This window comes from Protopterus annectens, chromosome 6.part1 (assembly GCF_019279795.1).
Source record: "Protopterus annectens isolate FY-2018-M chromosome 6.part1, PAN1.0, whole genome shotgun sequence".
NCBI lineage: Eukaryota > Metazoa > Chordata > Ceratodontiformes > Protopteridae > Protopterus > Protopterus annectens.
Window position 1 is genome coordinate 475,045,521 of NC_056738.1, and position 17,635 is coordinate 475,063,155.

Here is a 17,635-nt window from a genome sequence, read left to right on the forward strand (position 1 = left end):
GGTCTCTGAATTCAAGACAGAATATTCCTTAATCATAACAACATTTTTTTATTTATATCTCAAATATTTTATTTAGTAAGTGAACTAGGCCACTATAGTCCATTTTTAAACACAATCCTAGCAAACCTGAAAAAAATGACAGTAAAAGCTAGCAGCATATTAAAGATAAGAGAGTTTTTCAAGAAAACTGATAATATTAAGAAAGCTTCTATGTTAAAACGGGAATGGTAAAAGAAAGATAGGAGGAGTGTTGCAGATGCAGCAGATATTGAGAGAAGGTAATAGGAGTATAAAGAAGCATATATGGAGGACTGATAAATACAGTAGAATTTTCTGTCATCTATAGCCAGACATCTTGCAGACTGAAATCAAATAGGCCTTAGAAAGCCTTCCTCATAACAAGGCTACAGGAAGTGATGAAATACAAAAATATATTCTGTCCCAAAAATTTGCAATACAAAAGTACACTCAGATTATCACAAACACTGTACTTGCTTCATATCTAGTAAGGTAATGCTTAAATTCTTGCAATCCACAAAGAACAAACTGCAAGCCAAGGTAGTTCAAAGTATGGACACAGTACACCTGGAGCCACAATTCATAATGAAAGGGTTGCTTTAATATTGAAATGGTGATAAAAACAAGTAAAACATAAGCACTTTTGTCTTCTTAATGAAAACTTCTTCAGATCTGTACTGTGTCCTTACCTTGAACTACCTTAAATTCTTGCGAGCTAGATTACATCTATATATACAAACCAAGAACTGCTAATTATAACAGTTAGTTTTAAAACAGATAGAAGTACTAGAGGTCAAATTGCAAACATATTCTAGATAATAGGGAAAGCAATGGAGCTTACAAAAACATTTACTTTTGCTTCCTTGACTATTCTAAATTCATTTTGTGGGTGATGGCATGCTTTTAGAGAAATCAGATACTGAATCACCTTATTTGCTTCTGAGGAATTTTTATGCAGATCAAAAAATGACAGCTAAAGCCATATATGGGATAACTGATTGGTTCTAGATTGGGAGCAGAGTTCAAAAAGGCTGTATATTATCACCCTTCTTATATAAATTTTATAACAAATATCTGCTGCTGAATAAATGCTGGGTTAGATGAGTCAGATATAGAAATTAAACCATCAGGAGAAATTTTAAGAACTTCAGATATGCAAATGATACCTCTCTGATCCTGTTAATGCTACTAAAGTAAAAAGCTTTGTTGCTCAATTATAACAGAATCAAGTTGTGTCATCTGGCCCCATCAATTCTTTGCAAATACCTGGTGAAGAAGTAGAGGCAAGGACAGATTATATTTTCCTGTACTCAATGATCTGTACGGATGGTGGATCCAGCTATTAAACTAAAAGTCCATGCAGCAACCACTTCCTTGACTCATATCAGAAACAAATTCAGGTTTATTCATGAATGGGATATTGATAGATGGCCAGATTACAATTTGAATCAAAACTATAAGAGTACCACAGAAGGACAATCAAAGCGCTATGGCAAAATGGAATACTAAGGGCATTAAGAATGTAAATATTTTCAAGACAACCCAAAAGGTCCTTAAGGAGGGAACCTTCAACAATGCTAGCTATACTTAAGGAAAATTACTATCAGTGAGAAATACTTCTTCCTCATAAGGAAAGTTAATAAGAATATTTGACAAGAACACATAGCCAAGGAAATAAAAGTGACAAGTCTCTTTTCAGTCAGTTTTGTCCTACATGTAAGTCAGCATAATCTGACAGTCTCAATGCTCAGCCTTACTAACAAAAACCTGAAGATAGCTTATATTAACATAAAGTACTTCATATTTGCATTTCATGTGTGGAATGTAAAAAATAGAAAAGAACCTTCAGCAATGCAAAGTCTGTGTGCAAACAGTAGTATAGAAGAATTGGCACACAATGTAAAATGCCCTGTATATAAGAAAATAGGAAATTACCTCTTGTCCAAGTATTTTTAACTCTATTATAAAGGAAGTCTAAGTTACATCCAAGGAGGAGTTGTGGTCACTGTTTATTAATGGGGATGAATAAAATTAGCAGTATCTAAAATGTTGAAATAGGATGCAGAAAATAATGGAAATCATTAAAAGTTATGTTTTGAGAAGCGCATTTTTAGATGTCATCATAATCTACAGCTTTCTCACTCTAATGATGTCAGAGGGCAGCTGGTGTAAGTTGCAGGAACTTAAATAGTTGACTTAGTTTTAGTAGTACACTTGAAACTTGATTTGAATTTAAAATAATTGCTTCTTGAAAGGAAACTAAAATATATTTGGATGAGATGTTAAATGAGCAAAGATATCAGTGTTGACAGATGTCCTTATAGTCAGACCTATGGTTTTCCTGGTACAAAATACAGTTGTAATTGTTCAATTATAAGTCAGATTCTACATCAAAAATATTGATTATTTTGAAGTGCAGAGTTGAAGAAGGCATTTGAGAATTTAGTGGATGGCAAATGGCAAGATAAAAAAATCCATACTGTTATCTGGAAGATCTGATTCTAACACAAAACCTCAGATACTGGAACCACATAATGTTAAAGATAGAGTAAATAAGGCACCGCTACTTAGAACAACTAAAGGCAAGAGTAGAAAAGGACAGTAAAAGGCTAAGATGGATAGACATTATTACTGATGTAAACAACATGAATTTAGAGGAACTTAAAGAACTGCAGGACATCTTTCAAACCAGTGATAAAAAAACTACAGCAGCTAATGCATTTAGAAACAGATAAGCACCATGGTCTCACAACTCTTTGAGGTCACAAAAAGTTGGATTCAACTAAATCATTACACTACAATAACCACAAATCTGTAAGTAATCTAATTAATATATCCATAAGACATGGTCATTAAACCTGACATTGTGTTATATTACACCATTTTTCAAGGAAGAGTTCAGGACAAGTTTCCCAAAAATGTCCTCAAGAATGTCAAATGAATAATTAGAATCAAGTCCAAAAGTTGCATTTTGATAGAGATGGAATGATAAATGTCCATGAAGAAAATAACTGCACAAACATGAATGCTGAGAGAGAAAGGACTCTCATAACTGATTAAATTAATTGTAAAATCAAAGCCATCTTTCAAACCTGTGATCAGATAACTAAAAAAGTCAATGCATTTAGAAACAAGTCATCACCGTGAGCCCAACTTTAATATTCAAAGCCTTTAAAGGAATCGATGATGAAAAACATTTAATAATCCCACAGGGATTTTGGCAATATTCATGGTCAAAGAAAAGTAGATGTTAGGATTAGATTTGACAGTATAAAGCTGAGATCAATGTGGGAATTTGATAGTACGAATACAAGACTGATTTCCAAGAAAAGGTGTGTGACAAAAATGAATAGTCGAAAAAGGAGAAAGGGTAGTCAAAAAAGGAGGAAGGAATATAATCTACTGTACTCAGCTTTCTTATCTTGTTTTTCTGTCTTCTATTCTCCTATCTGTCTCATGGCTTCTTGTTTGCCTTCATGGTTTCCTTTTCCCCCAACAAACCAAGTAGTACTGTAAACCACAAGCACCCATTTTGTTTATCAGTTTGATGAGTCATTAATTATTCCCAAAAATCTTTTAACTTTTCACACTGCCAGTGTGGAATCTGTTGCCTCATAGACCTTAAAGGTCATCTAATCTGACATGAGGAGTTTGGAATAATTATTGTACTTTAGTGAATTACGTAGTACAACACACATTTATTTATGACTGAGAAACAATATCACATGTAATTTCAGTACACTGAATAATGCATATGTAGCAGGGCAAGATATACAAAACTGGTAGCTGCAAAGATGAAGTTCTGTTTTGCTGGTTTGCATATCATACTACATCTACTTTAAATGCCAATTACAGTGCAATGATCTTACTGATGCAATGCATAAGTTGTAGGGGGGGGTAGAGATTTCCTTACAAATTTGTGCCTTCCTAGGTATAGACCTTGACACTCATGAAGATCCCATGCAGCTAAAATTAGTATTACATAGCACCAATTCTCATATTGTGTATTTCAAATTAAGTCCATGTAGAATGCAAACAAAAAACTTAGATTCTTAGTTTTGCCCATCCCACGAACTAACAGTACATTATCTGCAACACAACCAGTTATGGCATACTTAAACAATAACTACAAGAACTTGTGAAGCTTTCCGTAAAGAGTGTCTGAGATTTGTGTACACGTGCAAGGCAAACCAAAGGTTTCCCCTAAAAAAAATACTATTCTGCAATTCAAATTCATTTTCAGCATGTATTACACATTCCGAGAAAATACAATGTAAAAGAGAATTATTTTAATGTCCATCAGATAGGGTCAGACATGTTTAATTCTACTGCATCTTACTGAGTTCTTTACTGTCAGGGATCCACTACATCATAGGATGTGGCAATAAATGTCCACATCTGTTATTAATTCCATTTCAGTGGCACTGAAAACTGTAAAACTAAGATCAAAATCATTTACCAAAAAACAAAAGACCAAAAATTCTAATGTAGCTCTGTCAAAATGTGCTTCATCTGGAAATGACTAAATATGTGGATGCACTTTGCCTTTTGAGGAAAATAACACTAATCTGTATGACTGTAGATGCCACCCTAAATAAGTGTTTCAGATTTGTGATGGAAGATGCCTTTGATGTGAAAGGAATTCCTTCTGATGAAAGGGTTTCTTCTGCTACTTTCCTAATGAAAAAGACATGCACACCACATTTCATTTTCCCTCTGAACTACTGAATGATTTATAACACTAAGACTACAGAAACAAATATTCAGCAAAGATATGAGTATTTCTCACAATGTAATTTGGTAATATATTTTGTTCTGAGATGTAGTATACATTTCTAAGATATGCTGAAGATGTGCAAGTATGACATTTTATATGACTACAGAAAACCAACAAATATAAGAACAGTATCAATTGAATATCGTGTCTACTATATAAATGCATATTCACAACTTTGTAATGGATTGTATGTTCTTGCAAAACTAACTTATGGAGAAAAAAATACTGACAATGTTAATATTAGCTAAGAATATACTGCATACCATTGTCAAAAATAGTAAGGTGACTGAAACAGCTGTATCACTACTACTACATTTTTCTAAATATGTAATTCATTTTGGATGAATATAAAAATGTTTAAAACTGCTACAATTTATCATGTTTTAGAAGAATAGAAGAATAGCTCTTGCTAATGTTGCTCACTGTAGTTTTGATTTTGTAACTGCCTTTTTTCTTCTCATACAATTTTTGCAGTAGTGAATGCATCTGAAGTCCTGGACTTAACTACAAAACACTTAATAAACATTTGTAAACCAAAGTGTAATTATCACCATTTGGAAAATTACTCACTCCACCAACAGTTTTGCTAATATTCCAATATTAGTTCAATGCTAAGTACAAACAAAACAGATTAACACTTGTGAGAAATAAATGTACTAAAGTATGAATTTCTTTCTTTTTTCATCTTTCAGGATTGTGAAATCCTCTATGTAATTGAACGCATGTGCTGTAAGTAATGCAACCATCATACAATTCTCTATCATCTGTTCTAATGCTTGTTTAGCTATGCATAACAGCATGCTATGTTTTTAGATTATAGATTCTTAGAGAAGGCAGCTAGCATTAATAACTATACAGTTGTAAAGGTAGAGTCAAAATAGTGATTTACAATCATTTAAGTTACCAGACATCAAAACTGTGATTGTAACCAAGCTGTGTCATTGCTAACGAATGTAAAGATATAACAGTACTGATAGTTTAATTGCAACTGCTAAGGTGGGTTTGGCATAATGGTTAAGGTCTTTATCTTATAAGCACAAGGTGCAGAGTTTAATTCTGACCTCAGGTTATTGGCTATGATTAAAATGGCCCTTTAGGGAAGTTAGGCTAGTATTCACCTAAGAGGCATGGTGGTATCATAGAGAAGGAGGAAAAAAATACCCATTTCAAAACAAGGGAATCAGCCAGAAAGTAAATGAATAAAAATTAAAAAAAAAAAAAAAAACTGAAAAAGAGCATAAAGCAATTTTAGAATATGAACCATTTTTTTTGTATGTATTTGTATGTTTTGTTCGGGTCTTTTCCCCTTGGGTCTCCACTGAAAATGGATAATTTCTTATCCAGTTGGACTAACCCGGTTAACAAATGTGAAATAAATAAAAATAAATAAAACCACAATCAAAACTGGTATTAATGTAAAGTATAACATACACCCAGTGAAGAAAATAAGAATATAATAGAGTGCCCTGGGTTTTGATATTGTTCTACACAAGGATAGCAGAGCAATGCCACCATGTCTGCCTTGAAATATTTCCATTTTGCACCACATTCAGCTAGATGAAACCTGCAAAGGTCTGTTTCCAAGTAATGGTTAAAATACCTTAAAATGTCAACTAAGAAAGGCAAACCTGGTGACAAGACCCCCTTCCACCCACCAGTCTCTGTACTGCTGCTAGTACAGTGAAGACACAATTGTATTATCCCTGATGGCTAGTGGTTCCTGACACCCTATTCCCCTAGTACTTTAATTTTTGGTAGATGATCTTGGCCTTTTGGCTGTGCTTACTACCATGATATTGTGGAGAGGAACATGCTGGCCTACATGTGATTGCAGTTCAAGGAGTGGGCATATGGTGTATTAGCAAATGCATTCCCTCTAGACTGTCTCATTAATACACTGTATGACCATGGAGCCATCCCTACGCACTGTTGTATGTTTTATGTTACAACACCATGTACCACCATATTAGGGACATCTCTGGATTCCAATAAATTACTATGACATGTACACTTTCATGTACCTTTATGAATTTACCCCTAAATCCTTTTTAAAGTGGGAATTTCACTCTCAAATGATTAGTAGATATACTAAGCGATTTAACAACTCTGGGTAAGACTGAGGTCTAGCAAAAAATAAAAAAGTAAAATTAATATAAACATGTACTCAGGAGTTTATTGTTAATAATTAAAAAAAAAAAAAAAAAACAATAATGGAGTCATTGAAAAATGCCTAGCAGCACTCTTTCCAGAGAAGTTCAAAGAGACCAGTAATTCAAAGTGTTACATAAGTTAACAGACACAAAAACAACAAAGCATTTGTATCATTGTTGCATCACATAATGGGGTATGAAATCACAACTGCTAGATCAAAATCATGTCACTATAATAGTCACCATCAACTCTTTCAGCACAACAAATTACAATATACACCAAATTACAGCATATGCTATTGGGTGGAATTTTATTTCAATTAATTGCTGTAGTAACCTTACATTATGGTATTACAGTGGTAAAAGATGGCGGCATTTGGAAGAGTTAAAATACTGGAGTAGCTGCAAACCTGAGGAAAGGTACATGCAACAAACCAAAGAATTACAAAGAGAACAATAGTAAAAATAATCAGGGTGAAAAAGTTGTCTGGCACATTCAGATATATGGGCACATGAGAACATTGCATAAAGTGACCTCAAGGGAGCAAGGTGGGTTAAGTCTCTGTCCCTGCAGGTAAGGACACAAAATTGTGACTTAGTAGATGTCAGTGATCCCATTCCTAACCCTTGGAACATGCGCACCTGTAAAAGAAAAATTAATTAATAAACTCTATTAAACTAATTTACGCAACACCAACAATAAGCACTCAGACTTAGCTATCTTACCTGTAAAACCTGAACTACTGCACTATTGTCAGAATTAAAAACTATCCTCCTGTCCCTAAACCATTCCTGCCACACTACAGCTGCTACCCAAATCAGTATTAACTCTAAAAGCACAACATCCCGCTTCCACTCTTCTGGCCACGGAAGTGCAAACCACTCAGTGCCAAAAAACACCCTCATACCAAATCCCCCCTGCCACTTTGGTAAACAGCTGTAAATCCCATTGCCCTACCCACTCAAACTGCCAAAAGTTGACACCATTATACTGTTCTAAAAACATCAACCACAAAGTTAAGTCTTCATGAGGCAACTTGCCAATTCTCAACCACTGATGTTTACTTTTTCCCCCTTTCACCAAAAGGGCCACAGGCCTACAAAAAGTATGTCCCAGGTAAATGGCCTGACAGGCAAAATTCAGGAGCCCTAAGAGTTCCATAACCTCCTTCACCTGAACCTTGTCCCTAGCCTTCATCCAAACTATTTTCTCTTTCAATCTGGTTAACTTTTCCCCAGGCAACTGAAACAGTCCACGTTCTGCATCTGGTACCAAGCCCAGAAAATTGAATGCCTTAGCCGAGGGACCCCCAATTCCTCACACATTCCTGCAAACTCACTCAAAGCTACTGTGACTCCCTCACACCTTTCACCAGCCAATAAAAAGTCATAAGTAATGAATTGCCCTCTGACTTTCCACCCTCTGCTGCCAAACACAATGAAGAGCTATGCTAAACTTTTCAAAAGTGGAATAGGCCACAGCACAACCCATCAGCATGGCCGTGTCAAAGTAAAACCTACCCCGACCACCATGACCAGCAAGGGCCAAACTGGCAAAAGATGAAAAGCAGACTGAATGTCTACCTTAGCTAACCACAGATCTTTAAACCCTTTAATTACTTGCACTGCATCATCCAAAGGCACATAAGTCACTTTAGCCACCTCCACTGAAATAAACTCATTGACCGAACTACCCTTAGGGTGAGACAAATGATGAATCAAATGGAATTCACCTGTCTTCTTTTTAGGTACCAGCCCAATTGGTGAAACCTTAAAACTGTCAAATGGGGGGCTATGAAAAGGGCCCAGTAACTGGCCCACCTGGCACTCCTTCTCCACCAAAGCCTGCAAAATGTCCTCCCTCCCCCGCACTGATCTCAAATTTCTCCCAATTGTTCCATTACCCACCAAATTAGACTCAATAGAAACCACCTTTGAAAACCCCTCAATCTACTCCTGAGGCACTACTGCCTGCAGGTACTGCTGAAGCATATCCCACACAAAACATGCATCGTAATAGGTGAATTTCTCCAGAATATGTCCTCCAACAGAGTCATGGTACTTAAAATGCCTTAAGTCCCACCCCTTGCTTACTTCATTTCCTCCTTCCATCCCTTTTTAGATTAACCCTTCCTTGCCCTACCTACCTCAAAAGAGCTTACCCTGAATATCAAATCTTCCCACTCCAACCCCCCTTTACCTACTCATCTACCCCCCCCCCAAAGATGTCCCATGACAAAATTTGTCTGTTCCAAACCTCATTTGTTCCTCCTGCATTTTTGGCAAGAAACCCTTAATGTTATCACTGAAGCAACTTAGATAAGGCCATCATGAATTCTTGTTTTGCATTAAAGCTGTCAGATCCATTTCCTTACACGTGGTCTAATGCACAGTGGATGATTTCATACTCATGGATTTCTAGACGCCAGTGTTGAATTCCTTGATAAACTTATACACTAGAAATCACTGCTACTGCAGGTTGTGTTTGCACAGCAACATTGGTTCTACATTTTGTTGGCTTTTCTTTGTGGCTATACAACTGGGGGGTTAGTATTTATAGGGAAGATGACTGGGGGTAAATGGAGGGCTTGCTTTCCTGGATTTTTTTTATTACTGCCTAGCTCATTGATCTGAATCTTCATTTGGTACTTGGTTTTTGACTGCTTGAAGCTTCACTGAACTTATACTTTATGAACTTTATAGGAAATGCTTGGATATATTTATAAAGCTTCACTGAAACCATACTTTATGAAGTTTGGAGGAAATGGATATCATTTATAAAAAGAGAAATGAATGCTCTGTAGTCCATTTCATGCACAAGAGAACAAAGATTAATATGATACTTGAACTGGACTAATAATTTTATCCTTGATCAGAGCTTTGTAGGGTAAACACAGATCTCCAGGGGATTTCACAGGACACAATTAAATGGTGTCTTGAGTTACATAGTGTTAAACTATTCATAAAGTGGGGATTGTTACAGAGTTAAATGTTTAGGTATTTTAGATGAATGGAAAGAAGCACATGGTATTCCTTTTTACAAAATATTCCCATCCTACAGTGATAGGAAGAAAAAGTTAGTAAGAAGATGTACTATATAGTCAAACTAGAAGGCACTGAACACAAGCAAAACAGTATGGCAATGTTTCTGTCTGTGGGCATCTTGGCTTAAAAAGTGGCAGTCTCGTATTCAATGGCCTATACAAAATATCCACTCCTTAAAAAGGACATTTTTGCTTTTTATACATATATTTTTGTCTAGGAAAACCTGAGAAAACAAAAAGAGAACCTTTAATTATCTATATCTAAAACTTTAGCATTTCAGAGTACATATGAGTGTTCCTTTTAGGCTATAAACAAATAACAGCAGTTACTTCACTATGACAGCCAGTATTGTTAGAAGGACAGATTTACAGCAATTCATTCCTCATGGTTAATGGTTTAGCAAATAATTCTTAAAGACATTGTTTTCATGTTTGTGATTCTAAAATGAGGTGTATGCTGTAATTGTAATGACCATAACTGTGATAGTTGGTAGTGCAGAACTACAAATGAGAATTGGTACAAAATATGTGTCAGATTGCAGTGTCTCAGAAATTACCCTGATCCCAGAGACATTAACAAGTGGGAGGTATATGGAGGCACAGGTCCCACACAGACGTTTAGAAGTCTAAAGTATCCCACAACCCACCAATCAGAATGCTTTAATAATGCAACGTTGAACTTTGCAAATCACATTTATCATTGCTTTTTCATATAATCACATTTTAATTTTGGAGTTGTAGGTTTAGCAGTTTTGTCTCACACACATATGATAGGGAGGCTTTACAAACCCATAAATGATTCCAAGAAAAAAAAAGACGGCACAGTCAGTCCATTTTTGAACTTGGGTAGGATGTGAGAAGCTCCAGAATTCTATTTATTATCACAGTGTGCACCTGCATTCGTGTGTACTAAGAATGTTTTTAATATAGCACGTGCACGTTATTAAAGTGAGGTAGATCATAAAAAATACTCTACATGATTTAAGAATCACTGATTTTGTGAAAAAACAGTACACTGCCGAGTGTTAATGCACCTCAAACACAGACTGCACTAAAATTTTGTTTAGAATGATTTTCCACATATAGCATTGAGAATGTGCCTAGAACTTCATCAATTGAAAATTAAGTAAAAGCCTGTATATGAATTGTAGTTTTTAATGTCCTCTGCAGACTTTATTTGCAGAAAGCAGTAGGCAACTACAGACACATTTTTAAATGTTACTTCCATTTTCTACCCTATGTGTAAATCCTTTTTCAACAAAATACTAAAACCATGACTTAAGACATGATTGTTTCTATTATTGCATACTTGGAAAATTATTTGCCTTCTTTACATGTACTAAAATTATATTCCTGTTGAATGCTTTATTGTCAAAAAAGACTGTACTGCAATTATTTGAAAGAAGTTTGAAAGTATAAGATGCATAATTATCTGTAATTAAGTTTTAGAGTACTCTGAGGCCAATATTTCTTTCTACTTTATGTAAGACAGAATTATGATTATTACAATACACTTCTTTGTTCAAATCAGAACTCCCCACAAAAAAATATTTCACCCCTCCCCCATCAAGCTACAGTAAAGTATTTTGGTGCCAAGTTCACTCTTTTTGGAAATTAAGAAAGCATGCATTTGTTCATTTGTCATGTTTCCTATAGCTAATTGTACAACTATGATATAAAGACACAATGTGGACGTTGTACTATAGCAACTGTAAAAGATATAGATGGACCACAATATCCTTAGCATGCCAAACGTGATATAAAAATTATACCAAAAGATATACAGCACACTGTAGCATACTGTCACACTTAATTTACTTTAAACAAAACACATACATGCACACGCACACACACACACACACACACACACACACACACACACACACACACACACACACACACACACACAAATCAATTAGTTGAGTTAAAATCTGGACAGGTTACCATGTGATATTTGGCAGTTATAGATTCAGTATTACACTTAACCAGTTGAAAAAAGCAGCTCAGGCAGTTTTAACTCAAGTCGTAATTTCAGAGGGACAGAGAATGCAGTGCAGTCACACAGAATCTGTAAAATACCAACAGTGGCAGGGCATGATAATTCCTCAAAACTCCACACAGCTAACTATTGGACACCTGACCACATGAGGAAGGTCCAATAGTATTTCATTGAAACTAACAAAAAAAGTAGAGAGAGGGAGGAAGAGAGACACCTAATAAAGAAAGGAAATTAATATGCTCTAAGAGCTAATTAATTATGTAGAGTGCTGGAGGTAGAAAAAAACAAAAGTATTTACAAATGTAGAAAAGGGTTACTAAAGGATCTTATGTAGTCTGACTGGAAAACTGAGAGATAGAGCATAGAACACTAGGATGGGCAAATTAAGCAACTAAGTATGAAGTGAACTTGTCTGAAAATGATAAAAAACAACCAACTCGTGAGTGGAATTCAGGAAAGAAAGAATAAATAAAGTACAGAATAAATTAACATGCACCAAATTATTTTAATTAAAATCAAAATTTGACGGAATCATAAATGTGAACAGAACTAAATTCTCTCTAATTCCTCCAAGAATCCTGCTGTCTTTGTCATAGTTAACACTTATTCATTTTACTATAGAATTGTATTATTATCATCACCATCATCAATAATCCCTTAACAGGAAAAGCCCACTGGACACAAATGTCCTTTTTCAGGTATCAAATGGAAATACTGCCTTGTTAAGTGACTTACAAAATCACACAGTAAGCAAATCAAAGTCAGGGAATCAAACTGTGAAGTACAAGAAACAGGCTGCCGATTGTTGACCTCCCATAATCATATTGATTGCATTTCAATATTTTGTTATTACTTTATTTGTTATTATTTTTTTTTAAACCTTTCCTTAATAGAACTTGTGGGTATATAAAACAGGACTGTAGCATTTGACATCTGCTCTTGTAGAATATCTTTGTTAATTTAACATTGGAAAAAATATATACATATTAACTGGATTTCCATAAAAAACATTACCTTACAATATTGGTGCCATCAGCATCACACAATATAAATGGCACTGCTAATTAGAATTTTGATTTTGACTCATCAGTGCTTTCAATTTCTTAGTTTGTAGACCGCATGCCGTTGCCCAGATTTATTTCAACAAAAAGTATTACAAAATGTCAACATTTTTAATTAAGCTTATTTATCAGATTCTTTTTTTTTCTTTCTTTCTTTCAGCATGTTGTGGTAAGTGGCTCTTTTTTTCATAATTACATTTTTTTTAATAAGCTACTTTTATACCATGAAATTTGTTCCATTTTGTTATTGGTTACCATTGCCTCTGACACATAACCCTTAGCATTTGCCTTAAATTGCAGACATGTATAACTGGTGTAGTTTTATTCAAAAGTATTGTCTTACAAAAGACTGCAGGCAGAAGAAATTATGTGGGATTTGATAACATGCCGTTTATTATTCTGATAATGAATGAGGGAATGAACTTTAAAATTCCTAAATAAAAAAAGGAAAATAGTTTAGTGAAGTATATAAAAATGTCTATCAGAGATGCAGCATTACAGAACAGTCTATTATAAATAACAAGAAATGAAATGTGACAAATTATCAGACATGGATCATTATTAACAAAACTGCATGTAATTTGTCTGCGTTCTCCAAATCAAAGGGATGTTTAAACTTTTCCAATCCTAATGCATAATAGGCCATGATTCAAAGGTTATCACGAGATGTACTAATTTCTGATCCAGAGACACCATACCACAGTGCTGCAACACTATTATGACCATGCTAAATAGTAATTAGGTATTTTAGGGGAGAGGCATATGCTAATTAGCCACATTATTTCCCTCATAACTACCCGTGGCAAGGCATCTTTGCAGCAGAGTGATTCAGAAATGTGTGGCTGCATAAATTTGAATGGACGCTCATGACCATTCATGATAATGAACATGGCCAAAAGGCAGCGTTCATCCATTGGGGTAGAGTTTTTGCGGTCATTTTTAGAGTGCAGGATGCATTAGGGGGTTTGAGTGTGAGTGTGTATGAGGGGCTGATTGTGTGAATGTGTGTCTGTGTCAGTGTCTGCTGGGAGATAGTAGTAAGTGAGTTAATGAGAGAATAGTTTAGATAGGTGTGTGTTTATGTCTGACTGTACAAGTGTGTTACAGTGCCACTGGATGGAGAGGTGCATGTGTATATGGCAGGGTAGGGGCGGTGGTCTGCACATACCCCCTAGACTAATGATAAAGTCTGCCAAAATTTGTTGGAGGAAAACTAGCCACCAGGGATAACTACAACTTTGTGGTCATGGAAAGATTAACCATTGTGGATAACTGCAACTTTGTGGGTGTGGGGAGCGGTAGCTACCAGGGATACACCTGGGTGAGGGGGGATCATTTTACACCAAGGATATGTCCTTAATGTTGGTCTTTATCATCAGTAAAACTTAGGATGGGGGCACTACACACCAGGAGTATTCTGCATTTTGTGTCTGAAAGGAACTCACAAAATGAAAAAAAAACAAAAGAATAAATGTGTTATGATTAGTGAATACTATGCACAAGGGATGCTGGAAGTAGTGTATCTTAAAGACAGTAAAAACAGAGTCAAACTCTGCACCCTCCCACTGAAGATATTAATCCTCTGTCCCATAACTACTAGATACCACAGATGGCATTACCTACACTATAAAAGTAAAAATAAATAAATAAATACAGGGCAAATGGTTGGGAGACCTCAAACCCTGGACAACTGGCATTAACCCACTACACTACCTCACAAGTTGCTACAGCAAGAGTTTGTTATGATAGCAGAGATGAGAGGGATGGGTGAGTCAATTTGAGGAGAGGAGGCTTCAAGGCAGAGACAGGAGGAACACTAGAAAATAGCAGGGAAAATTTTAGCTATGTGACCTGGAATCACTTGAAAAGTTAGTTGAGCAACAGGTCTAGCACTGCAGTGCAGTTAATGCAAGATACTAAGTAAAAACCTTTAATGTCCTGCATTATTTACTGACCTTAATTATCCGGAATGTATGAGGGCAGGAAAAAGGAGGCATCAAGGAATTTCTTATGATGCAAGGACATATATGGGACACATGGTGTGGGTGTGTATGTGCATATGTATTTGAATATATGTATCGGAGAGTGAATGAGGGATGTCTGTGCTAACACAATATGGCTAAAATCTTTTACTGCAGAAAAATGCTGGTTTGCATTCATGGTAGTTAATAGTGATAGAGAGACATGCAAATTAGTTGATAATGAGGTCTATCCTCATTGCAGCTAATGTATCTCTGAAATGCAAAACACTGCATCATGGAAATAGGGCCTTTTTACCGCAGCCCTTAATATGAGTGATGAGGTTCTTTCTGAATCCCGGGAATAGTCCAGTCTATGAAACTAATAACTGAGCTGTATCATAAAAGTCTTATAACCTAAATAATAATGCTTCTAGAAAGAATAAGTAAAGGCATTGATGGGACATATTGCAATATTTTGTACTCCTGGTGACAATTTTCTTTTTATCTTTACAGTATTTGTTTTTTCAGCCGAGTTATTTTTTCAAGTAGAATTAATTGGCGAGACCCAGCAAAGTGACCACCACTGGCCATATTTATTTTATTATATTTATTTTGTAACTTACAAAGTTTTGTAAGCTTGAGCTTAGTTATACTAGTTCAGAGGATGCACAAATGACTCTCTTAAATTGATATCTGGCTTTTTCTCTACATAAACATTTCACTGAGTATTGATTCATTTAATTTAGATAATCTGCTTGTATTTTAATGAAATGCAACAATCAAATGAAAAATATTCATGGCACCATACTGCAATATCTGCTGCTCTCTATACTGAAGTAACAGTTACATTTCTGATGTTTGTCTGTGCATCATTTTGCCCTTTTATTTATATATTTAACTATTTATTTGTTTGCTTGATTATTTAATTTAATGAGTTAAAGTCATCAAGCCATTAAAGACAATACTTGTAAACAAGCCTTCCACAATACAGTCTTTGAGATACTTTATTAGAACCATCCATGCTATGCAGCATGTTTTGAAGATATGGGTGGAAGCTGAAGTATGGTAAGAAAACTCTCAATAACTTTGTCAGATAAAACACTGCACTCACTCAGCATGTGGCAATGAAGATAATTTCTTCTGATGTTGGACCCAAGCTGTTGTGTTGGAAAAGACTCATTCATGGGTATCTAGTGTGCTGCAGATTTCAAAACTCTTTAGCCTCCGCCATCTCTGTAGCATAGATGGATGGAACACTTACTGTGACACAAAACTCCATGGTCTAGAGGGATGGGACACTTACTGTGACACAAAACTCTATGGCACAGAGGGATGGAACACTTACTGTGGCACAAAACTCCATACTGATTGGATCAGGGACTGTAGAAGCTGTGGAAGGATAGTAGGATGGATTTACTTTGCTGCCTCACCTACTGTGGGACAGGGAGATTTCTATATATGATAAAAACACATCCCCATTTATAAGGATGTGCTGGAATTGTAAGACAGGTTGCTGAAAGGTTTGTGGAATGTTGGGGAGTGGAGATGACACTGTATGCAGTGATGCATATGATGCCACTAACTCTGCCCAGTTAAGGTATACAAAGAGCCCTCCTTGGCATGCAGGGCCTTGGTATGGGATTCTGCAAGAGGTTCTGCTCCATTCATTTTCCCCACCCTGCCATCAGTGAGGACAGTACAGTAGGCAATTAAGGATAAATGTAACCTAGCAGCTGTTGTCTTAAAAATGGGGGGGGGCTCTTCAGTCTGTACCTACAACAAGGGAGTAGGGGTGGGTGTGCAGGGGGAGAATGCCAAATCTATCTGAAAAAAAGTTTTTTTTTCAGATAAGGAGCTTTCATTTAGAGCATGAATAATACGTTTTGTAAATCTTTGTAGTTGAGGAAAAACAAAGATTCATCAATCAATATAAATCACTTATGAGAGCACAATGTTATTTTCCTTACTGCAGTGTCTCATTTTTTTTCAAACTATGCTCAGCTCTAAAATACTATTCTGACTTTGGCAGATGTCCTTGCTGATATTTCTGAGTAACATTTATCCCATCAGTCCTATACAAAGTCCATCTTGAAGACTTTCTGATGCAGATTTTACTGGAATTCTTGTTTTTCTCTTTTTACTTGGCCATGACCATCATTGCTGACTGACTAACTCTTCTCCCCTGTCATGTGACAAGAAGTTGTGTCTTATATGTAGCTCCCACAGTTGATGTATCATTTATCTTTCTTTTGGTGAAGAAAGCAATGGCCTGTTCCTTTAACAGTGAACATGTTCTAAAAAATAGGACATTTTCTGTGATGGGTAAAGAAATTCAACAGCTTGTTAAAATGCATCAACTACAGAAGCATTGACAAAGCATACACAAAGGTATAGAGACTGGACACTGTAATGGTGCTTAATAACTTAAGATACTGCAGCAGCACAAAATGTTTTACAAATACTTATCAGCTGTAACTTCTGTACAGCATTGGCTTATTTAGTATTGCTGTTTTGCGTAAAGGTTGTTATAGGTGCAGGTCTGAGAGGTGATAACTATTTTGCCATTTGTTAGGTAACATTTCTTTAGCAACAGTCACAGACAGGGAGTAGACTACCCCATCACTT

The 17,635-nt window shown here is 35.7% G+C and overlaps 1 protein-coding gene across 2 annotated transcripts in view; it reads left to right on the forward strand.

The window, feature by feature from the left end:
• Positions 1-17,635, forward strand: part of COL6A1 (collagen type VI alpha 1 chain) — a 343,520-nt gene that overhangs the window by 273,517 nt on the left and 52,368 nt on the right. For both annotated transcript variants that reach the window (XM_044075923.1, XM_044075922.1), the window contains exons 28-29: positions 5,488-5,524; positions 13,210-13,218. In XM_044075923.1, coding sequence (XP_043931858.1) covers positions 5,488-5,524; positions 13,210-13,218 — 46 coding nt within the window. The remainder of the gene's footprint in view (positions 1-5,487; positions 5,525-13,209; positions 13,219-17,635) is intronic.